At 39.7% G+C, this 24,046-nt stretch overlaps 1 protein-coding gene across 14 annotated transcripts in view; it reads left to right on the forward strand.

Annotated features, from left to right (window-relative positions):
- ESRRG (estrogen related receptor gamma) overlaps positions 1 to 24,046 on the forward strand; it is a 386,503-nt gene that overhangs the window by 213,475 nt on the left and 148,982 nt on the right. Inside the window, exon 1 of one of the 14 annotated variants that reach the window (XM_075042627.1) lies at positions 7,871 to 8,032. The exons of the other annotated variants lie outside the window; for them this stretch is intronic. Within the exon in view, the coding sequence (XP_074898728.1) occupies positions 7,977 to 8,032 (56 nt within the window). The 5' untranslated portion in view covers positions 7,871 to 7,976. Of the gene's footprint in view, positions 1 to 7,870; positions 8,033 to 24,046 lie in introns of those variants that run through there. 14 annotated transcript variants of the gene reach the window in all.

Consider the following 24,046-nt stretch of genomic DNA (forward strand, 5'->3'; position numbering starts at 1 on the left):
TAACCATTACACACGGAGCTAAATCTATTGATTTGCGATTGAATAATTGAATAGGGCTAACTGTCTGGTCAATAGGAGTGAAGCTGCTATAGGACAGAAACATAGGTGATAATAGAAGGCTTCAGCTGCAGAAGGATGTCATTATAATTATATTGTCTCATTTAATCACATTTACTAATACGGCCAGAAAAAAATGTTTTCATTGTAATAATGTAACACAGGCATTTTTGTTAATGTGCGATTCTTATGTATTGTACTAAAGATGTTAATATGATCCCATTAAATGTTAGTGTACAAATCTACTAGAGATAGCAGGATTGTTGCACTTGTATTGGTGTATACTGATATATTTTTGACTGGTATTCTAGACCTTCCACCCACCACTAAGTGGGAAATGGATACAGGAGTCGTGAACAGCATCTCAGTGCACCCTGATATGTTCTGTAAAGGCTTCCTTGAAGAGCATTAGATCTTTGACTTTCAGGCGGATGGAGCTGTAGGACCCAGGAAAAGAGCAATTGGTGGTGAATTCCATGTTTCTTTGGAACTGCTAGAACCATACAGATACCCATCTGGGAGCTGTATATCCACGAAAACCTTTATTGTAAGTTTCTTCATATTAATGATTGGGGAAAAGTACAAGATGTGCTTAACGTCTTCCTGTGCTTGGTTTATATGCGTACTCGTGTGTCCAAGAAATCATTTGACCTAGAGTCTAAATATGGCCCTATACAAAGTTTACAATATTAAGGGCTCAGTCAGTCAGCTGATATACAGATTTAAAAGAAGGCATGTATAGAGAAAGAAAAATTAGAATTCTGTTACCACAGGGACAGATTTCAGTGGCCTTCATTATGGAAGTCTCCACCTGCTTTAGATCTGGGGTGTCTAGAGATGACTTGAGGGTAGCTAGTACCTTATGGGGAGGGAAGGAGGAAGGATTTGTTTACTCTTGAGCGCATGAACTCAACCTTTGTTACTGGTTTCTTCTGACTGTTTCAGAGCTGTTAACTTCCCATGGTGAAAGCTCTGATTCACCAGCGCAGTCAGGTTACCCTGAGCTGAGGACATTTCACTAGTCTCACTTGTCTCCAGTATTAATTCTGCGCCAAATTATTGCTTCCCCAGTCAGTGAAATATTAGAAGATGGGGAATCTCCCCTCAGTCTTGGAGACAACAGTTACATACTTCTATATTACATTGAATTCTTCCTTAATAGTTATGGATAACAAAAGTAGGACACCCATGCGGAAAGTCCCTGCTTGACAAGCAGATCGGTTTTTTGGTTTTCAGTACTTAAAATAGATGCTTTCCTGCTTGTCAGTATTTATTGTAGCTAAACCGTGAGTGTTTAATTTAGTGTTTCTTGCACCTTTAAAAAGTGCAACCCCTTTAATCTATTGTTTTAAAAAGCATGCATTAGATGTCAGACAACATAACGACAGCATGTAGAGATAACCCTGATGTAAGTGATGGTTCCAGTCATCTAGTGTATGGATAAAAGATTTCTGAGGCTATGTTACTTGGCAGTTCAACATGATCTAGCTGTTTGTTAATCAGAGAACACGAGAAGAACAAAGGAAGGAGAACAAAAATGTTGAAAAAAGTGTTGTATAGCTAGAAGATGTACAGCGGGACGAGTAATGCAGTGGTAGGATTGGATAAAGCAGAGTCATGGAAACAATGAGCCGTAAGAGGGCAAAATTTGTTTCACTTTGTTTCATGTGACTTGAGTTTGTTGGTAAGGGGGATAACACTTTGTATTCAGTCAGAGAGCATGTTCTGTAAATCTCTTCAGTTACCCGTTCCCTGGGTGTCGCAATAGATTAAGTCGCTGTGTGATGATATGACACCGCCATCACTCGTCTTCCTGGGATATTGCTGGAGGCAACAACAAACCTGCGTCTTTGGCACATGTGAAGGAATTTAGTGCTTGAGGGGTTAAATTACATAGGCTCCCCTGTGGATCAGCTTATGCTTGGACAGTAATAATAGCAATAACATTAATAATAAAAATGCCAGAGCGAAGGGAGTGGAGGGGGAGCAGGGGGAGAAAAAGGAGGAAGAGTGATGGAAGATGGGCTGGGACAGTCAGGGAGGGGGGGAAAGGCAGGCTAGAGAGAATGTGTTTCATACGGCCGGTGTACCGGCTCCATGTCAGATGTCGTCGGAGCCTCTGCGACATGCACATGCACAAATACACGTTACAAAAGCTTTGAGGATGGTTGGTGGCTCTGTGTGTGTGTGTGCACGCACTCTCGCTTCGAGCCATGATATCCTAGGGCAATGTAACAAGCAATTCATGTCAGCTCACAGTAAAGATTATTGGTGTTTTCACTGGGGAAATATTTACGCTCCATCTTCTTCTTCTATTTTTAGCACTTTGAGCTTGCAGTCAGGTAGAAGGGCTGGTGGGGGAGTGGAAGGAGAGACCCATTGAGGGACACGTCTCATCCCTCAATTAGATGGAGCTAACCCCCTAATCTTGCTTAGGAATAGCTGCTGATGCTAAGTTTTCTTCTTTCTCTTCTGGTTTAGTGGGATATTACATTTCACTGCAGTATGGGCAGTAGAATGGGATGCCAACTGGAATGTTTTGGTTCCAACAGAAAGCACAAGCGCTTTTTAAGGAAGGTATTTTTACATAGGTGAGGCCTCCAGAAAAACCAAAAGGTAATGTAAGTGCAGAATAATGTGGATTTTTTTTTAAATTTCTTTTTTTAATTGGTGGATAGAAAAGCCATCACAGTAAGGGACAGCAATTTATTGTATTGGGGAAGAAAAAAAAAAAAAAAGAGAAATCTGAATTTGTTCTCTTTCAGATTTGTTGTTTATCATAATAATCCTTCTAGTGAAAAGGGCTAATTTACTCTTTCTATAGGAATATTTTAAGTGTGATTATCATAATATCACAGCTGCTGAAAAGGTCTAAAATAGGACATTGACCTTGAACGTGTTCCTGCGTTTAGTATGTGGTGCTTAACATTCAAGAAACAATATAACTGCAACTCATTTATTAATGTATAATCTCAAAATGTTAACTCTTGCTCTGTAAATACATGCCACAAGGATTGTAGAAAGCTTGCAGTATCCCATGAAGCACATGTGGTATTTTATCAGTGTAAATATGTATAAGATTTTCGAGATTTCTGCTGGGAATACTCCATAACTAAAGTAAGTTTTCCCTTTGGTACTGCACTAGTTTATGATTTAATTTTTACTGACATTCCACCAGTCATATTATTAGCTTCACAAAATGAAAGTGAAATAATCCTGTATTAATTAAACAGAGCAACTGAATTCCCTCAGTCATCTTATCCTTGGCTGTCTGAGACAGTAATGCAGTTCAGCTTCTCTGAAGAAACTTACACTAAAAAAAGAGCTTGGGGTAATAGTGAGATATCCATATTGAAGTGTGTGCCTGAATTATCTGTAGGGAGTAGACCTTTTTTGGTGGGTGACTGGCAACATGCGTGCGGCTTCCTTTCTTTTTTTTTTTCTCTTTCTTTTTGTCAGAGCCTTTGGAAAAGGTGTTTCGTCAAGAGAATAATTTTCATTTACAGCAATATGAACCGTTTCTATTCTGTACCAGTGAAGGCAGTCATTTAAATATCCATGCCCTTGAAAATAAAACGAGGAGAAAATATGGAGTATTTATTTGAGATCAGATGAATTGAATGTAGTTCAGTAACATGGTGAGGCAATTGCTGTTATTTCACAGAGACATTTTTTGTATGCTGGAACTGAGTGTCGCAGCAAAAGCCAAAAGCCTTGCTCTGTGTATTTGTGAATGCACTGTGGAAAAGTTCTTGGGAGCATTTGGAGATTTTGTTATGTGAGCTTTTTTCCCTAAAATCAAAACAAGGAGTAATTAATGCTAAATACAGATTGAAGTAGCAGATGGCTTTAAAGTAATAACCTGCTACAGTTTGTCCAACTATGTACAAACAGGTGAGCAGAATTTGGAACTTTTGTAGCGTTTGTTTTTTTAACTCATTAGCGGTACATCCAGGGATGCACCAAGTGCCTTCCAGTGAGAAGCACAAAAGGCAAAAGACCAGCAGACAGTGACAATATTGTTCTAATGTTGATCTCACTGTAGCATAGCACATCTGAGTTGTGTTTCTTTAATTAGTGACTGTGAATAAAGAGAAAAATATATTGATGATACTTCGATATTTATTTCAAACTCTTAACAATATGGTATTTTCCAGCTGGAGTTTGGGTAAGGTGCCATGGTGTATGGCACATTTCTATTGAAAGTAACAGTATACTTGTTTTCAAATAAATTCTCAGCAGCTAATAGACTCTTTCATATTCTCCTTCCCAGATGGCTTGAGCTTGTTGCTCCTTTTGGTAAATACACATTTGACACAATGCACTGTGCGGCTTCTGTGAAGTGCCACTGAATCTTACTTCTTCGGTTGCCTTGAGGTAGTTGTGTTTTAAGAATCTGGCTGTTTGGATGCCTTGAAATGTCTATAGTATTTAAATGTGAAGATGCTTAAAGATGTACTGTTTGGCACACGGGAAAAATTATATGCAGAGAGAGACATGGAAATGTAGGTGCTGCTCAGTAATGCCCCTTGACTGGTACAGGCACTCGTGACAGTTTTTTCCTTCCCCTCTCTGATTCCATTACCACTGTTTTATATAGACTCCTTGTGGTAAGATTTTGCACTGTACATTTTGAGTTACAGTTAGTGCAGACGTGTGTTTGCACATGTGTTCTTATTCCGTATCCCCTGATAAAATTCAGTAAACCGATACCCGTTTTGCTTTTTTTCTTTCCCCTACTACTAATTTATTTCTACAGAAAAACTTGAGAAAAGGAAGCTACGGTTAGCCCCAGTTTATTTGCTGCTATAATCTCTTTCTTATCTTTTTTTACCCTTCCCCAAACTGAACTGTAACTGTGAAAGCCAAGTTCAAGAATGTAGTTGGAATTCCAGGCCCCAGTCTGGTGGAGGTGACACTTTCAGTCCCAGGGGAAGAAGCCAACTGCTTTGTTTATCAACATGCAAAGTACAGCACTGTGTTTCTGGTTCTCCAAGAAGCAGCGCTGGCAGGGACCAGAGCCGCTTGCCTAAATGAAAGACGGTTGATAGAAAGGTAGTGATGGTTCACAGGGGGAGAGGAAAAATGTATTATTTGGGGGTGTAGAGGAGGGTGGGGGATGACAAGCCAAAAGGGTAGCGGAAACTATGTGAACGTGAAAAGGAGGGCTTACAGGAAGACAGACCATGACAGAAGGAAAGAGACCATCATCTTTCAGCACCTGAATATATATTTATAATCTTAGGAGATAACGAACAAAAGTAGAAATCAAGCTAACCTGTGCTTTGGTAAGTTTCAAAATGGATTAGCTGTCGTATTTTAAGGAGGGTGTATTCCAGGGAACTTAATGCAGAAAAGTGACCTTATCAAATTACTCATGTATAGGGATTCATTATGGGCAATTTTTAAATAAGAAAACACATACACATGAAAAGATTTGAAGGCATTTTAGCATAAAAAATATTGAAAAATGGCAGTTTGGGGTATAAATCTGTAAACAGACACTCAGAGGGACACTCAGTACAAACAATATATTTGTATTTTTATGTTTTGCCAATAAGCACATGTAAATCAGTTTCTGAGAACTGTATTTTGGGTTTATATAGTAATACAGATACCTATACATAAACACTTCATATTCAAGTTCTGATTTGATTCCAAAATCCACATTTATCAAATTGTTACTTAAAGAGGACGTTCTAATAGAGTAACATGATTAAATGCCTCTCATTTTAAAATTTGTTAAAAACTGGTTTTTTTGTCTGTGATGTTTCTACAGAGTACTTGGATTTTACTCTACATTCAGAGCTTTTTAATTCACTGCTCACAAGCGAATTTACATCTTAATTACAGAGTTCACATTTAACAATATAGACAGCATAATGCTACTGGTAATTAAGCTTTTATACCTGCTTTTATACAGTAGTCTGAGCTGTAGGTTTGGTGTGTGAGTTCCGATTCCTAAACTTGCATGTATTTATACCAGGTTTGTAGGAAGCAGGCCCAGTCTTCACATAAGGTTAAATACATAGCACTGGAATCTCTCTGCTGTAAACATACACAAACACATCTACTGAACTTAGATATTTTGGAATTGGGTTCTGTTGCTGTATTCATTTGGTAAAATGCTGTGAAACAGATTTGGAGAGGGCATTTGCGTTCCCTTTGTGAATGGTATTAATGCATTCTGAAGGTGTGCACTGATTTGTTTTGATCTAAGAGATTGCCATTTGCATCATGTTAGGGCTCCAGTCACAAAAGATTTTGTAAGAGTTGAGCTGAATTATAAAAAAATCATTTTTTTTTCTTGCCAGAAATAGCCTACATCTGTTTGCACTGGTAAGGGCAGGAACACTTTGAATGTGGAAAATAAGTGTGCTGTCTTAGTTGTAATATTAAGTAAAAATAGTAGCTTTTGAGAGGAAAAAATGCACCCCCAATTCATTACTGATCCTTTCAAAAATGGGGTGTGTGTGTGTTTTAGTGCAAACAGCGTCTCTAAATTTGAGTATGGTCATTTTCTTGGAACAAGTTTAATCAGGGATCTTTCACACGACAGCGATGAGCAACTGAGCTGGCTCTAAGCCGCGGTTTGCTGGAACTGGGCTTGGTGATGTTTTATGCAGGCATCCATACAGGGCTACGTGTTTATTTCCTTTTTAGTTTGGTAAAATTTACTTTACAAAAACCCAACCCCCCAGACACTGTAGAGGTCTACGCACACTCCCAGATTTACTAATGCAGACCTACTACAGCGCAGTCCTTATCTTGTTAAAATGAGGCAGGTTGAGTTAGTCCACTATAATCCCTCCACAGTTACAGAGGAAACTGATCAGTTCTGGAGCTTTTATTTCTCTTTACTATACCTAAATATATACATCTAAATATTCGCACAGGGGCATACACCTTACATATACCTGTGTTAAGGTGTAGCTAACCTGTATATGAACACATATACCTGTATACGCTCCCAGTTGCGCCCATGCTGTTAAGGAATGGATTTGAGTGCTCGTTTTGTTAGGAATGTCCTTTTATAGTAAGCACAAGATGAAGCTTTTAATTTTTAAATAGATAATTACATATTAATAAATAAGTATTTCTATCTTATGTCCATTTTTGTCTATTGTAGATAATAAAATCCCAGCCCGCTCCCCCCCCCCCCACGCCCCCCCGCCCAGCAACTCGGATGACAATGAAAAGTTGAGTTACCCAGAAGCTTCGGCAGGCTGCACTTGGTGGTGTTATTATTATTTATTTTTTTCCCCGGCGCCGAGCAGTTCCGAAGGTTAGGGAAGCAGCAGCGGTCAGGAGAGGACGCCGAGAGCCGAGCCCGCCCGGCCCCGGCCCCGACCGCCACAGCGAAACGCCGCAACCGGCAACGGCAGCGCAAACTTCCTCCTCTCCCTTTACGCGCAATCCTTCGCGCCCTTAACCGGGAGCCTGCCAAGGTACCTGCCGAACCGCGCCTGAAGTTCGAGCCGGCGGCCGGGAGGGGAGCGGAGCGGAGCGGGGGGAGCCCCCGGCGGGCCGCCGGCGCGGACATGTCCGCCGGCTCTGCCCCAACCGCCGCCGCCGCCGCCGCCTCAGGCCGCTCCCCCGTCCCCACCCCTCTACCTGCCGCGCGGCCCGCGCGCCGGGCCGCCCCGGCGCCCCTGGTGCCTGATTGGCCGCCGCCCCACCAATCCGCCGTCCCCCCGGGCCGGGGGGACTGCATATGTAAAGCCCTACTTCATATTCATGAGCTCCGAGCGGGGCTTTAAGTCCTTGATTAGGCGCGCGGGCGAGCTTTTGGTCCCAACTGGCCGCGCCTGCCGCCGCCGCCGCCTCGCCCGGAGAGCACTCGTGCCAAGTGCGCGGCGCTCGGCCACGGAAACTTTGATTTACCGCGGGGGCGCACGAAGAATGGTCGCCGGGCGCACATGGATTCGGTAGAACTTTGCCTGCCGGAGCCGCTCTCCCTGCACTACGAGGAAGAGTAGGTACCGCTCCCCGCCCCCACCCCACCGCCGCCGCCTGCCCCAAAACATGACAGGCGCCTAGACGCCGCTGCAGGTAACGCTGTGCCGGGGCCGCGGGCGTCAGCCGTCGCGGGCGCGTCGGGCCCGGCTCGGCCCGGCCCGACCCGACCCGGGGCACTGCGCGGCGGCTGCGCGCCGGGGACGCGGGGCGGCCGGGGGGGGGGTTGGCGGGGGGCGGGCGGGAGGCGCCCGGCAGCGGGCCGCTCCGCGCCGGGGAGGAGCGGTGCTGTCGGCGGGCGAGCGCCCGGCCCCGCTGCCTGCCCCGGCGCTCGCAGTCTGACAGGTGCGCCGGCTCCCCTGTCAGCGCCGGCTGTGAGGCGGCGGCGGGCGGGAGGGAGGGAGCCCGCCCGCCCGCCCGCCCGCGCGCCGCTGGGGCGACGGTTGGGAGCGGCCGGCCGCCGCGCTGCCCTGAGGTAACGGCCGCCCTGCCGGGGTGCGCCGCGCCGGCCGGGCAGCCTGAGGGACCGGGGGGGCCGTTCCGTACTTTTGCGGGGGTCCGTGCCGCGCGGCGTGGCCCTCCGCGCTTGCTTTTCCCGACAAAAGGCAGCAAAATACTTTTTAACGAGCCGCAGTTCTTGGCCGGCACTTATTAGCTACCTGGCGGAGCGTCTCCGGCGACCAGCGTGGCGCCCGAACAAAACCAGGCGGTCTGGGGCTGACGAGTGGCTCCTGAACTTGGTTTCAGCCCACAGCCGGGATTAAATATTAGTATATCACGGGAGCTGTCACCGATTCATTTTTCTTTATGTCGAGCCACTTACGTAGCCGTGCCTTCGTACTACGCTGAGAGTGACGGTAACGCCGAAGGAAAAACCCAAGCTAATAGCCAGCGTCGCCCTAGACGCAGTCTGTGGAAAGGCTGTATCGCGAGGTGACAGTGTATTATAGGTGGATGCCCACTAGCTGTCCTTACTGTCTGCATATTGCATTGCTATTTGTAATTAAGCCAGAGATGAAAAGTAAAATGCGGTGATTGCACGTTGGTGAAATAATAGGGGAAGTAACAAATAGCCTGGCTCGCAGGAATACAGTTTGGGAAGGGGAGGTAGGGAAACCCACTGTAATGTTCTGGGATAAATGAAATAAACAGAGGTAGGATGCCCTCTCAGATATGGCTTGTAGGTCAGTGCACAGTGAGCCACGGTGTAGCGTAAGATAGCTTCGTAAATCTAAGAATGCAGTTTCCACAGCTTTTATTAACGGTAACGTGTTTTTTATAAAATACATAAAAAGACGGTAAGTTTGGGGGTTTGGGGGGGTCTGTTGGATGCTTCACCCACCCACCCCCCCCAGGAGCTTTCTTGAATTTACCTTCTTACAGCTAATTTGAATGATTAGTTTAGATAAGCCTCTTGGAGTAGATGCATTTAAATGAAATCAGGGCACATGTCTTTTTGGTTCTGGTGAGAGATTCAAACTAATTTTTTTTCTTCCTCTTAGGCTCAATTAAAAGTCATCTTAAAATACTCCCAATATATTGTCCGAGCATGTGGTTGAGTGGACACAGAGCAATAACTAACGTTCAGAAACATATCTGCTTCTCTGTCTCAATTAATAAGCCCCAGAGTTTTACATGTTATTAATATTCATAGTAATTGTGTTTTGACTATATGTTGTCATATGCGTACGCACATACAAGCGTAAGGACATACAGAATAAATATAGTAGTTTCTGCAGTTCTTATGTTATGGATGAGGGCAGAGAGGATTTGAGCTAAAAATTGCCCGAACATTTTGGGAGTGCACAGACATCTGTCTGACCATCACTAGGTATGCTTTGATTTTAAGGCAGAGCACGTTAAAGAATGCAATAACTTAAAGCCAGCTGCAACCTTGGCTTTTTGCTTTTTCAGCAGTAAAAATAACACTAATAATTACTAATAGTTAATAAGCTAACAGATGCAATAAATATATCTGCTCATTTTGACATATGTGTCAGTTTAATCATTCTAAATGAATCAGTGCGTTCATAACGTGAAATCTCCTTCAACCTCTGATTAAAATGTAACGTTGACTAAAGGATTATAGAGCGGACTTAATTTTACTGACTGTTTTAACAGTTGTCACAGCTGTTGGAAGAAGGAAAGGCAATTGAAACACTCCAAAAAAAAAAAAAAAAAAAAAAAGGCGGGGGGGAAACGATGACACACATGGGACGGGACTAGTTTAGTAAATTTAAACATGATCTCTGAATGCCAAACATAGAAAACTGAGAAGATTTGTAACTCCAGAAAGCTTCTCTGCACTATGTACGTTTGCCCTTTGATGGCTCACTGTGTTTCATTAATTTGAACCCTCAGCAGTTTCCCTACTTTCTCCGTTTAAAAATGTGCAGCAGCGTTTAAACACAAAACAAATTCAGCTGTTAACAGTGTGCATAGATTTTATTCTTACCATGCAACAGATAAAATACACAGATGACAAATAAAGATTGTGTAGCATGGCTGTAACATTTAAAAAGTGGACATAGGCATCACATTGTGCGATTACTTCAGTGCAGTGATGGTCTGTATACACGTTTTTTATTTTTCTAACCATTCTCATGTTGCAATGTGGGAATGGTCTGTGGAGTTACTGTGCGAGTCTGGGTTATGTTTGTGTACGGATGAATATAAGTGCGTGTATACTCACGTGCATCAGCACGTAAATATATATATTTATGTGCGAGGTGATTATATGCTAAATGTAAAAGAGTTTATGTCGGTTTCACTCTTTAAAATATTTTGGCATAGCTTCTAATTCCCGAAGAATTTATTTTAGAAGTGTCTTTCATTTGTAAAGGGAAGAAAGGGGTGGACTGAAGAATGCTTCTTTGTGAAGTGGGAAGCAGCACTTGATTACACTCCAGGGTTTCTCCAGGCTGTGGAGATCTTTAACCTCATGCATTTGTCTTATTAGATAGCTATTTACAGTTATTAAGAAATAAAGCCCAAAGTTAATATTAAAGTCAAAAGTCTCCAGGCCTCCGGATACATACCCGGTGTGTAATGTGGCACGCAGCTCTGTGTTGTGAAGGCAGCCCCCAAGTGTGGGTGAGTGAACAGACTCTGCTTGTGTTCTCCCCTTGGGCAGCAGGCAGGCCTTGGTCCGTTCTTCCTTCTCTGTTTCCGGTTGTAGGTCTTTGCTTTTTTGGTTTTGATAGACTGCTGGCAAGTTTTTAAATCCTGCAGAAAGTATAAAGGGTTTGTGCTGAAATGCCCAGCTGACAGCTTTTCATTTACTGGGGCTTGCCCCTCTTTTAGTGATGGTTGCTCATTTTAATGTGTTTATGGTTGTGCTCTTTTATTTACTGAGCCTGGTGCGTTGCAGCGGTAATTAACCCGTGTTATTAGCAAAGCCCTTGTGGATATCCATTAATTGTCTTGAATGGCTGATAATTTTTTCTGTACTTTTTCTCCCCCATTTCTTCCTAAGGCACACTCTCCTTTTTTTAACAGTCCTTAAGCTTCAACATTTCCTACAGATTTCTTTTTAAACCGAGGCAGGTAGAAGGGCACCATCCCCATAGTTCCATAATAAAGAATAACTATTGTCTTAACAAACTGTTTTCAAAGATGCTAATGGGAAGCAAAACAACTGGGAGAATCTGTAGGGAACAATTTATTTAATTATTATTTTTCAAGACACATGCTTAATGATAAGAAAAGAGGTAAGAATTTCCTTAGTCCTTTTTTTTTTTTTTTTTAACTGCATTAGTTGTTGTGAATATTTTAGCGTTCATATTTTAATCAGATTTCAACTTAGTTAATAGCACTTCGGGCATTTAAAAAATATTGAGCCAGCAGAAAAATACTTATGCTTGCACTGCTGAGAAAAGATAAGGGCCGCCTCATTAGCCAACCCTACTTTTGCAATTAATTTCAAATACATGGTGCTATTCATCAAATACAGAAGGTAACTTGTCTATGATAATATTTAACAATACTTGAAGCCTACTTTGCTTAGAGTAGCTAAGAAGTATGATATGTCTATTCTCACAGATACGTCAGTCCATATGCTATGCTGCTATTTCTGTATGTTACAGAGCAAAATTATGATAGAAAAATTATGGTATAAAAATATTAATTATTTATAAGTGACATGATTATTCATTTTACGGAATGTTTTTAAACGATTGACCCTTGACCTACAGGGAGGTTGCTTGCACCCCTGTGGAAGTGTAAGTAGGAATGAAAAAAACACTTATTTGAACCTTTCAAGGAAGTAGATCAAATAATTATTTTTTTGCCTAGGATAAGTGAAATGCATAGGATAAGTAATAAAAAAAAAAAAAGGGAGGAATTCTTGCTCCTACTGAAGCTTAAAGTAGCCTCTGTCTATAAGATAAGCTTTGCTATGCATTCATCTTCATAGCAAATTCATGGAGGGAAGAAACAATAAAATGTTGATCCGTTACAAGTGCATATGAGCCTCACGCTACCAGGCTCTCTAGAGGAAATCTGTGATTATGCCGGGCCAGTTTGTTCAGTTTTTATCTCTTTTACATCCACTGGCCTTGTATTAAATTGTCATTGTCCTAAAGCACATGAGAGAGAAATGAATTGCATTTCTCGACATGCTCTGACAGTGAAATATTTAGCCTCTCTGTCTCCAATCATACTCATATGTATGTTTGATAGTGCAGGGATGACACCAACAGTCGCTGCAGCTTGACATTCCACTTATTACATGTTCTTTTACATTTTCTGTATCCTCTTTTACTTTTAGTCTTGAGTTAGATAATCATACATGCATGCATTCATATCTGTAGAAGCATGTATATGTGTGGTTTTGTTTTATATATTTGGATTTTACATGGAAATCCTCTGTCTATGCACAGCAAATTTTGAGTTCAAATATATATCTATGTATGTGTGCGTGTTCCAGGTATATAGTGTATTCCTTATGCAATTTGTCCAATGTACACCTGTTATTGTGTGTACGCACACAGACATGTATACAGTAAGTATATGCAGAGCTATATAACTTCCCTCTATGCAGTTGCTTGTCAAAAACCTGCTGTTTGGTTTTTTTCTTATCCATGAGAAGAGACCTGGCCAGCAATGTAGATAATGTATTTGCACTTGATTTTATATCAGATTCTCTGATACTCACAGTTTTGCTTTTAAAAGATGCTGTATTTTTTTATAAAAATTTCCTCTTCCAGGTAATTTACATGACTAATATTTGTTCATATTCCTGTAAGTTTTGGCTGTCAATCAGAGAACTGTTTTTTCAGCTACGTGTGTCCTTGGACACACAGTTAAGTTTACACCTAAGGAATATGATTGTTTTTAGGGGGGAAAGCCTCCTACATACGGTTTTAAATATAAATCGTGATGTCCTCAGACAAAAATATAAAATATAGTCTATTTTAATGGTCCTTAGTCCTCACCAAAAATCTTATAGGGTTTTTTTTTGTTATGGTTTGCTTGTCCAGAAGTAAATATACTGTGAAACATTAAAGAAAAATATTAAACTGAATTACGTACTGCTATTTCAGAGAGTAATACTTAATTATTTTTAAAGGATTTTGTTTTGCCTTTTCAGTAGCACTTTGGAGAGTAACTTCAATAGATATAGTAGAAGATTGCCTTTTGACATGTGTGTCTTGTGAAACAATTTATGTATTTGCTATGTTACAGAAGCTTTAAATCTCTTGGGTTTGTTTACATAATGCTTGTAATGTTTTTCAATTAATTTGTGTTTCCTTCAAACAAAGAAGGGCTTTTCTCTTTGCTATTCCTTAATATAGCAGGTTTGCATTAAAGGGAATCTTGTCTAATTTCCAATTATTTTCCTCTATTAAGGAGCATAGCTTTTTAATCAGAGCATCATTTCCCACTTCTTTTAAAATTGAAATAAAATTTATTTTTTCGCTTCAGCTTCCTAGATTTGCTAAGAAAAATCTCCGTTAACATCCTAATGAAAGTTAGAACGATATAGGTACTTTTACAGAGTATAAGACAAGCATATGCTGTTTTTCTTTATTGCTGAATGTCTAATTCTTACCATGGGTCGCCATTCTGAATTTGCATGAAATCTAGATGAAATTTTCTGATTTAGATCAAAATGCTTTACAAGGCAAAACAAAAAATACTATTAGAAATATAAATTCGTATTTTTCATGACACTAACACAGAACATTAAGCATGAAATTGGAGAAGGGTCTCCATATACTGCAGAAAGTTAGTATATTGGGGTGTATGAAATAGAGGTTCCTTGTCCTCGGTCTAATCAAGCCATTTATAATATCCTTGTACAGAATTGCGCACATTTATTTATATGATAGCCTACTGAAATATGATGAGTTACCTGTAGGATAGTCTAAATAATATATCCTTTTATCATATACTGAAAATTATATTCCCTTTCCCTGTGTAAAACCTCTTTGCAGATTTGAGCTGGAGGCTTTATGTGGGAGGGCAGATTCTCTTAAAGGATTGCATTCTGAAACCAAACTTTTAAGATAAAGCGATTTGAGATTTTTAAGTTATTACTCTGTAGTTTAGCGTGGATGTCTCTTACTCCTCTGTATCTTTATATGTTGCTATAAGTGAAAAAAACCTGCACATCTCCTTTTCATCATTTTGATTGGAACTACATACCATATGTAATGTGTTTTGGCAGCACTTACCTAGCCAAAGAAAACAAATTAATATTAGCCATGCTGAGGGGTGTCAGAAGTATCACAGATGTGTCGATTTAGCTTTGCTCCATCACACACTCTGTCCTTAAACAACTGGTCAAGCTGTCGCAAAATGTAGTGTTGTCTACAGCAAGATTCTAATAGGTGTGATCAGAGATTGATGGCTTTGGCAAGTTACAATGAGAAGATGATGTGGAGTTGCTGTTGCTTGTTTTAAATGGCCTCAGAAAAAATCCAAACAAACAAAAGCAAAAAAAAAAAGGGGGGGGGGGGGAAATTTAAAAAATTATAAGCCAGCCCCCTCCCCCCAAGCCAGCTAGACATTAAATTTAAAGTCGTGCAGATGTAGAGATACTGTCAAGCGTAATGAAAAAGTCTATCTAAAAGGTAGTGCTGACTTGTTCCTGAGCATTTCTGAAATTCCTTCCCATATAAAGGTGCCAGGACGGGTGGGGAGAGGAGGAGGTGGCTTGTTTTATTCAGTCCATCCTTACCCATGATACTGCTCTTCTTTTCCCCTTTCTCCCTATTTCTGGGTTTGTTTCTAGAGCTATTTTTTTGAAGAAACACTTTTTTAAATCTCACACATGAATATTTTAAGGAAATACAAGATGGTAAAATCTAATAAAGAGCAATAGTTAACAAAATGGTGAAATCATACTCCTTTATGTACTCTCAGCTGTGCTCTTAGTATAGCCAGTTACTGGCAGTTTGTACAATTCTCCATATATTGAAAATGCAACAGAGAGAAAGGATCAAGCAATTTTCTATGTACTCTTTATTTACTTTTATTTTTATTTTTTTCTGTCTTCAAATTGTCTGCAGGATTTGGTTCATGTCTTTTCAGAGGATGAATGCCCATGTCCTTTTATGTTTAAGTTGGTATTTTCTTGCTTAGATGGACTGTGGTATGCTTGGTTGACAAGTATTAATGCTAAAATAGTTTTCAGATGAATTAATTTCGGAAAGTCTGTGAGGTTTTCTTTAGCACAATTATTTTACCCCTTTACAAAAAAAAAAAAAGGAGGAAAAACGTGTAGTAAAAATAAAAGCTAAAACTCATGTGCCATCTTAAAAACAAACAGATTTAGAGTGTGTTTCCGAAAGCAAATGCACATGGACTGCTAGCAAAATTATCGTCGGAGAATAGTAAAATTCTAACAGCAAAAAGTGGATTTTTTAGATTTTTTTTCTTAAATTTCCAGCATGGTAGTTTAATGTTCCATGAATGCAAGATTTCTTCTACTAAATTATATTCCCTTTCCCAGCAGTGAAAGAATTCCCTGGCAGTGTTCTTATAGCAGCCGTTAACGTAGTGGGACAGATTAGATGTCTTGAAGTGGCATGAAATGCCATGTCTTTAACCAACTGTTCCCGTGAGCGTTAAAGGGGTGAGAATCGGATTCCCAATAACTGAGTAAAGCTCACGGGCACCCCATCGTTATTCTCGCAGGAGCTGCTTGGGCCCAGTTGGTGCTGGGTGGTATTCGAAGAGCTGCGCAGCCACTGTCGGTGGCTGACATTAGTATGAATGACACCTGTCCCATCAATCACCAGGCCGCAGTGTCACAGATGGAGAAACAACAATCGGCTGAATTACCCGGCACTGCACACTTGGCTTAATTCAGCTCATTGTTCTCCTACAAATCTAGAGGATGGCTCGTTCTGCGCTGGGAGTCCAGACAGAAGCACAAGATGGGCTCAGGTGGTGGCACGTGCCTGCCCTTTGCTGCTCCGTCAGAGGTATTCGGCAAAAGGCTGTCAGGGGCTGGGGGTGGTGGGAAGGAGCGCTCCACGCAGGGACTGAAGCTTCAGCTCCTGAGGGCGGCTGTAATTAATCAAGAGCTGAAACTCAGGATTTCTCCTGGTGTTCCAGAACTTCTCATGTAGCTATCCAAAAGTGCCCAGCACAGGGCCAGGTTAACATTTAACTCTTCAAATACTACTACATTGTAGCTGTCACTCTTGAGAAGAATGAAGGGAGATTCTGCACGTATTTCCTATGGCTGTGCAGTAAACAAAATCTTCAAAGCCATGGCCCTTCTGAAGTAGTACATCTTTTATTATTCCTCAGTAGTTAGCACTGAAAATTCAGTATCTGAGACACTGAATGAAAAGGAGAGTTGCTGACAGCCTTATTTGGGAGGGGAGTGGTGTTTTTCGGTTTTGTGGTGGGTCTTTTAATCTTAATGCCAGATGAAGGTTAGATCATGAGGAATCTCGGTCGTCTTGTTCCCGACAAAAACAGTAAAGGCATTTAAATGCCTTCAGACACTGTAACCATTTTCTTTTCTGCCTTTCTGTCTATCTTTCTGTCTGTCTTTTTCTTGCCCCTTGCAAATCAGAGTCAGTTCCTACAGGACAGGAGAATAAAATAAACAAAAAAAGCAAAGAGAATTATTTCTCCGCTCTTAAGTCCTGTGTCAGGTATGTTTTGAATGCATTTGAATCCTACTGCTTCCATGCTCTTTTCCTAGTAGCACCAGGTAAATACCTGTAAAATATTGAGATGGAAGTGATCACTCTTTACTTCAGAAAATTTTTCTTTTTTTTTTTTCTTTCTTCCCACATCCCTGTTGTGTTACGTGCTATAGAGTGGCTGTATTTTTGTTGTAAGCTAATTCACTGCTGCCGTTTTTGTTACAACTAATGTCAAGCAGAAAACCTGTAGCATGCCAGAAACAGGCTACGATATATTGAAGACACAGCTTATGTTTGATTGCGTGTAAATACAGTTAGTTAGTTGGGTTTATCTGATAGCCTGGCAGAAAGAGAGAGGAGCAGTACAAACTGTTTTCAGTAACTGTGCTGTTCATACACCTGATAAGATTTAGAGTGCTTTCGAACTACTGATATGCTTTGAATAAGAAAAGAATAATCACATCCATTGGCACTGGCTTATCAGGAATGAAGTAAAATGCCAGCACTTTTACATTAGCAAAAGTAAATGTTTTAGACACTTTGGGCCTTTTTTCCATTTAAATTAAATAGCAGGGTGCTTTTGAGTGTGCTGTAATGAATGGAAGGATTTATTACCTTGACAAAATTACAGGTGAATATGTTGAGAGAGGAGTCCTCGGCAACAATAACAGCTCTTTTGATAAGTGGCTACATCTGTTCATGCTTTTGGTACAGAAATTCAGTAATTTTTTCCCCTCTTGCTCTATGAAGTGCAGTGGCTAACTTAAAATGTGCAGTTCTTCATAGTGTAACATACTTGTGCATTTTGTAATATACTGGCAACACATTTGAAATTCAGCGCATAACACGGCTGTTCATAAAATAATGCTTAATCATTTACTAGTATGTCCTCTGCCTTCAGTTGCTGTGTATTTTCATGTTCAAAAAAGAATATATCTCAGAGTCTCTGCTGGGAAGGCAAGGTATGGTTCATCATTAACTTACCCCAGGAGGCGTGAAGCATGCTTGGATGCACTATTATCTTCTCAAAGTTTACTGATTTTTATTTTTGTACCTTTTTAAAAAAATTTATTTCCAGGTTGTTTTTCTTTCATGTGCCTACAATTAATTTTGGGATATTCAAATTTGATGAATGATAGTGTAAGAGTAGATTTGATTGATTTTGGATTATTATTGATTACTGTCAATGAGATCACTGTGACACTCTGAAATCAATGGTATGTGATTAAACCGAGGCACCACTGTTCTATACATTAGGCAGCAGTTGGGAATTTAGGAACTGAATGTTCACAAGCTATAAATTGAGAAAATGTTCAGATTTAAATAGCTCTTTGTTTGGCATTTACTCACCAAAATATGTTTCTTGGGAAAGTTAGTTTCCCAAGTGCAGGCTTTCAGTAAAAGAAAGGTCATTGATTTAAGGTTTATTAAATTTTAGCTAAAAACAACTGGATCCATTTGGGTGTAAAATAATTTAAGTACTTATTGCAGGCAACCTTCATGCTTTAGAGCTGTTGCTCAGAGGTTTCATTCTTCTATGAAGATGTCAACTGTAAATATAAAAATGCATCACTGAAAATGTAATGGTTTAAAGATTCAAACTGAAATAAAAATTCCTGCCTGGGGAAAGCACTATAATCAAAATAAAGTAGTCTTAACTTTTTTTTTTTTTCCTGTGGAAGCCATACTTGAAAAGAGCGCTTGAAGGCAGCAGGTAGCGAGGTTGGTAGGGAATGCCAATTTTTATTTATTTTATTTATTTATTTATTCTCACCTACAGATTACGATAGTCTAGCTTTGGAATCAGCAGTACACTTCAGCCACTAATACTAGACAATATGTAAGCTGCTGCTGCTTCTGAAATCTGGTATCCTGGCATTTAAGTCAACTTTATAATCTGGCAAAAAACCCACCTGGCAATACTAAAATCCAGCTTCTGAAGCACTTTTATTTCTGAAAGCTTTTTGTGTCTTTTAATATCTTTTTAGCATATATTAAATTTTTTAGGAGCCGTGGCCTGGATGTACACTTGATGGATGACTGGGGTGGGGCTTCCCCCCACCCTCCCTTTTTTTTTAATTTTGTAAAAACGTGTGATACTTGCGCATTAGGTAATGCTGGAACAGGAATACTGCAGATGCAGCTGTTTGACAAAATTGCTGTGGGGTTTTTGTACCATTGTTAGATAAGTTAGTAGAGATTTTCCAACGTAGGAAGGACAGCCTGCTGCCAAGCCCTTGCGTCTGTCTTAAGAAATCTTTCGCTTTTACTGGTAGTGGCCTGATTCAAAACTAAATGGGAAGAATGCCATTCATTTTAGTAGATTTTGGATCAGTCTCTATAATTGATTTAAAAAATGAATGATTTGGTAGTATTTTAAAAGAAATCAATGAAGAAATGGAGCCTGTGTCCAAGGATTCACTGCCAGGATGTAACATTTGCACCAGTATAGAGTTGCCTACGGGAGTGTGACCAGGAAATACTAAGATTACCCCATAATATTTTCTGTGTGAGCTTAAAAGCAGTGTTGGCATTATGCCAGTATCTTCAGTCTTGTGTTGACTAAAGAGGAGGTCGAAATTCTTCAGATGGAGATGGTAAGACAAAGTGAGACTGACCCCTTTTTTTCTTGGTTTTACATCTGAATTGCAAGAAAGGTTTAAATGCTGAATTTGCGTAATGATTGATTGATCTCGGTTTGTTTCTGCTGATGAATTTTGGATGAAAACCTGTAACATGGAATACATATGTCTGCTTGATGGATATTATCTTCCTATGTAGGCAAAAGCACCTTGGTGTTCCTATGCAGAATTAAAAAGTCACAAAGGATGGTCATGGTCATTCAGCACGCCTTTCCCCATGAGATGCAAAATAAATTTTAATAGATGGAGAATTACCTTGACTGGCCTCCAACGAAGATTTTATTTATGAAAAGGTTCATATAGTGTTTAAGAGATATAGGAACTAGGCTCTTGGACAGAAAGCATTTTTCTACTTTTTCTTTTGTAGAAAGAAATAGGCCAAGATGGCATAACAGGATGAAGGAGACATAGTTTGCTCCCCAAATATTCTGATGCTTCTTTATGTTATTCTAGTCATATAAATAAGGAGTACCTTAAAGTAGGCATGAAAGTATATGTCCTGCCCTCCCTTTTCGAGACTTTGCTAGTGCAAAACTTTGTTGTAGATAACAGTGCCTACATCTGAGTCTCGATGAGTGGGTGAAGTTGCATGTGATTTCTATACCTGATCTCAGTGCACAATTTGCAGCAATGTGTTTGCCAAACAAAGGGTTTCTATTGTAACTGGTTTTCCTTTCCTTGATTTTCTTATTCTCTCTGGATATGAGCACTGTTTAATTCCAGACCTATTCCTTTAATCACTGATCACCTTTTTGTCTCTAGTAAAGCATTCAGTCTTCTGTACAAATGAAGCCATAGGTGTGTTTTACTGCTGGCATCAATGAGAGGAAGATCTGACTTTATGGCCTTTATTAAAAAAAAAAAAAAAAAAAAGCTTAAATGTGTAGATCAGCATTGTGATTAAAAAAAAAAGCTGTTTTCTAGAACAGTAACATTTGAATTTCATGTGAAAGTGTGTTAAAAGAAGTTTCTTGGAAAATCTATCTGCAAAAGCCTGTTTCTGCAAAGATTCACAAAAGGATGCTTTATCAACATTCAGTACTTCTGTTAGAGCAAAGCCTATTGTTTTCTTAGGCACAAAGGAAAAGGTGTTTTACATAGGATATATTTATAAAGGTTGTGTCCATGACATTTGTCTCTAAGATTTGTTATCTGGAGAAGAACTCCTAGAAAAGCTAGGCATGAGAACTAAATATAAGCATGTGCACTTAAAACTGAATTTTAAATTTTGAACAATGAGGAGTAGCAGAGTAAGGAAGATGAGGCATGCATGTCAGTTCTTCCCTTTTACAGTTTTTGCGTAGCAGTGGGGTTTTGTTTCCACTTTAGTGATTAGTTTTTTTGTTGAAGCTGGTGAGGATTGTCTCAGAGCGGCACAAACCACAACCCATCAGCAGGCTGCTAGTCAGCAGCAGGTGTGAACAACATAAAACAGGATTAACGCTGAACCAGAGTGTGCACTAAAAACAGAACCCCTGCCTTGGTTTTACAAGGGCAGTAAGATAGAAGCACTCTTGTCGTGTTTACTAAACAGTGTTCAGTGGACTATGTAAATGGCTCTGCTCAGCTGCAGAGAAATAAGTGCAAGAATTATTATGTATTTGAGATTTTTAAAGACACTTTTTCCTCCTTTAAGAGTAGACCTCTGTTACTGTTAAACTAGAGGCATAGAGGCAAATGTCAAGGTGTTCAAAGTTAGTGCTTCAGTTTTTGCAGCAGAGGGAAGGGAGGATAGAATGTCAGCATTCAGCATTTAATTTTTTTGGTCGTTGACATAGGGGAGCTGGTAGATTGTATTGTCTTTTTGAAATTACACCTTTACGATTTAGGGTTTAATGTGTGCTTATTTCTTCCGTACACATTTCCTTTAAAAAGGCAGCTTTTCCATTCCTTTGCATTTGCATATTTGGGAGCTTTTAAAGCTGTGTATTTATGATATCCATTACATTCAGCATCAAAATCTGCCCTCAGTTATGCTCTGTATTAAAAGTAAGGGGGATACAGTTGCAGTGGAAGCAGAATTTACTTGTTATATATTAGGATTGTTTATAAGCTACTCCCATTTCCCTGCCTCTATCAGTATATTATCTGACCAGAGAAATTTTCATGTTTTAGGTAAAGATGTGTTTAAGGTTTGGTAAATACCAATATTTTTTGGTAAATATTGTGTGTAATTTTACTAATGTGAGGGGTTTGGGGGGTTTTTGTGTTTTTTTGGGGGGGTGCGTTTTTTTGTTTTTGTTTTTTTGTCTCTCTCCCATTATTTCTGGACCAGACTTTGAAAAGAGGTTAGTATCTATCAGGCTGCATTTACACAACATATGTAGTTTGAGCTGAAAAAAACCCCCAACAATAAAACCCCCAAACAAAATAAAAAAACCCCAACACCCAACACTCTGCCACTCCCCCCCAACCAAAACCAAAACCCCAACACAAAAAACACAACTCATTTTTCCTTAAGTAGTTAGCATTTTCAGAAGTCCTACAACCTCAGCCCTAGGAAAACTCCTCAGATCTTCTGTTTGCAGAGCTCTAATGAAAATTTGATCCTTCTGAAAATCAACTTCTTGGTATTTATATCAAGTCCAGTTTAAGTATAATTATAATTATGTCTTCTTTCCTATGATGCTCTCATGGGATTGGGATTGACAATTACTTTCCTCACAGAACAGAATGAAGTTGTTTTATCATTCAGTGTTCTCTCATCAGCAGTAACTCCTTGCAAATTATCAGATTATAGATATGTATTTAGCCATGCAAATTTTTTTTACTGAAATGCCTTTATGAACAATAGCTGCTTTTGTAGGGTCCAAATCCTGTCTTCGCAAACAGACACCTGTGCAACTCAACTCCTTTTACTGTCAAGATGTCCCTATACCTCTTCAGAGGTACAGGTCTGATTTTTGAGGGGCTACGTCAGGCTTGAGATGATGAGGGCTTTGCTTATGCATGGTGTCCACAAAGCAATGGCAAGAGTTACAGGAGCAGGAAGATTGCATTCAAAATTTAAATTTGAAGTCAAAGAGAATTGAATAGGTTTGAGAGCAAAAAGTACTCAATTTTATTTTCTAAAATAACTTGAATACTCACATCACCTTATTAATTAGTGGATTTAATAAATCCATTAAAAACAATTCTTTTAAAATAATACCTAAACTGTAAAAATACGTCCAAACTAGAACGAACTTAGTATCAGTCTTCTGGCCTTACAATATGAATTATTTCATTCTTTCTTCCCTGATTTTTTTCCCCACATACAGTTAAATACACAAACAGTTTCAGCGCTAAGAATGTGCATCACCAGTTCAGCCATGAGTTTTGCTGATGAAAAAAACAGAAGGCCTGGGAAATCTTAATTTTTCATTGTACTGACTTTTTATCAGTAGTGAAACAAGCTTACAAATATAATACACTTTTTGAATCCAAGTTTGGGTTTATGATTGCTGCGCCAATAGTGTGTGTGTTCCTGTTGTGACAACCTGGCAGTGGCTCAGAGGTTTATTTTTAAAGAGGGTGTTCCTGCATGTTCAGAGTTCTGTTCATATATTGTTGTTGAGAAAACAGCTTATATCATCATTGTGAAATCATGACTTGTGTGACAGCATCTGTAAACTGACTGTAAAGTGCACTGCTTTTAGTCTCTCTGTGATGTTGTAAACTAGTTACTATAACTTGAAATGCTTTTCTGAAGCTGGTAGTGCATAGTTCACCATATGATCCCTGGATTCTTTCACCTTTTCTTTTTCTTTTTTTTTTCTTCTCACCTTTTTTTTTTTTTCCTGAGAGGTAGTAATATAAAACCTTGAAGTTCAGGATTTTCAGTTAGGACACATAAGCATACAGAAGTTGTGATGCTTATCCAAAGTTTATCTGAAGTGCTTAACCTCTTTGGCCTCAAAATCAGTCTGGGCATCCCATGAAAGCAGTCTGTCCCTTGAGGTTTTCAGTAATTCCTGGCTTCTGCCAGATCAGAAATAAACAAGAATAAACTTTTTGGTAATACTGCTATGTCTTCTCCCTGGGCCAGATGAAACTAGATGCTATGTTATTATGTTTATTATTATTTGAGTCCCTACTGAGTGTGTTTAAATCTCTGAAAGAGATAAGTTCCTGTTTGTTTCAGGCTTTAGTTGCTGGTTTGGACCAGCCCTCGTTTACCCATACAGATTTATTTATAGTCAGTTTCTTTCTCCAGTTATGCCAGTATGCTCAGAGGGAGCAGAATCTAACACAGAACATGTCTCAACCTACACTTTTTCTTTTACCTTCAACATTGTGTAA

Source organism: Buteo buteo, chromosome 12, assembly GCF_964188355.1.
Source record: "Buteo buteo chromosome 12, bButBut1.hap1.1, whole genome shotgun sequence".
Classification (NCBI taxonomy): Eukaryota; Metazoa; Chordata; class Aves; order Accipitriformes; family Accipitridae; genus Buteo; species Buteo buteo.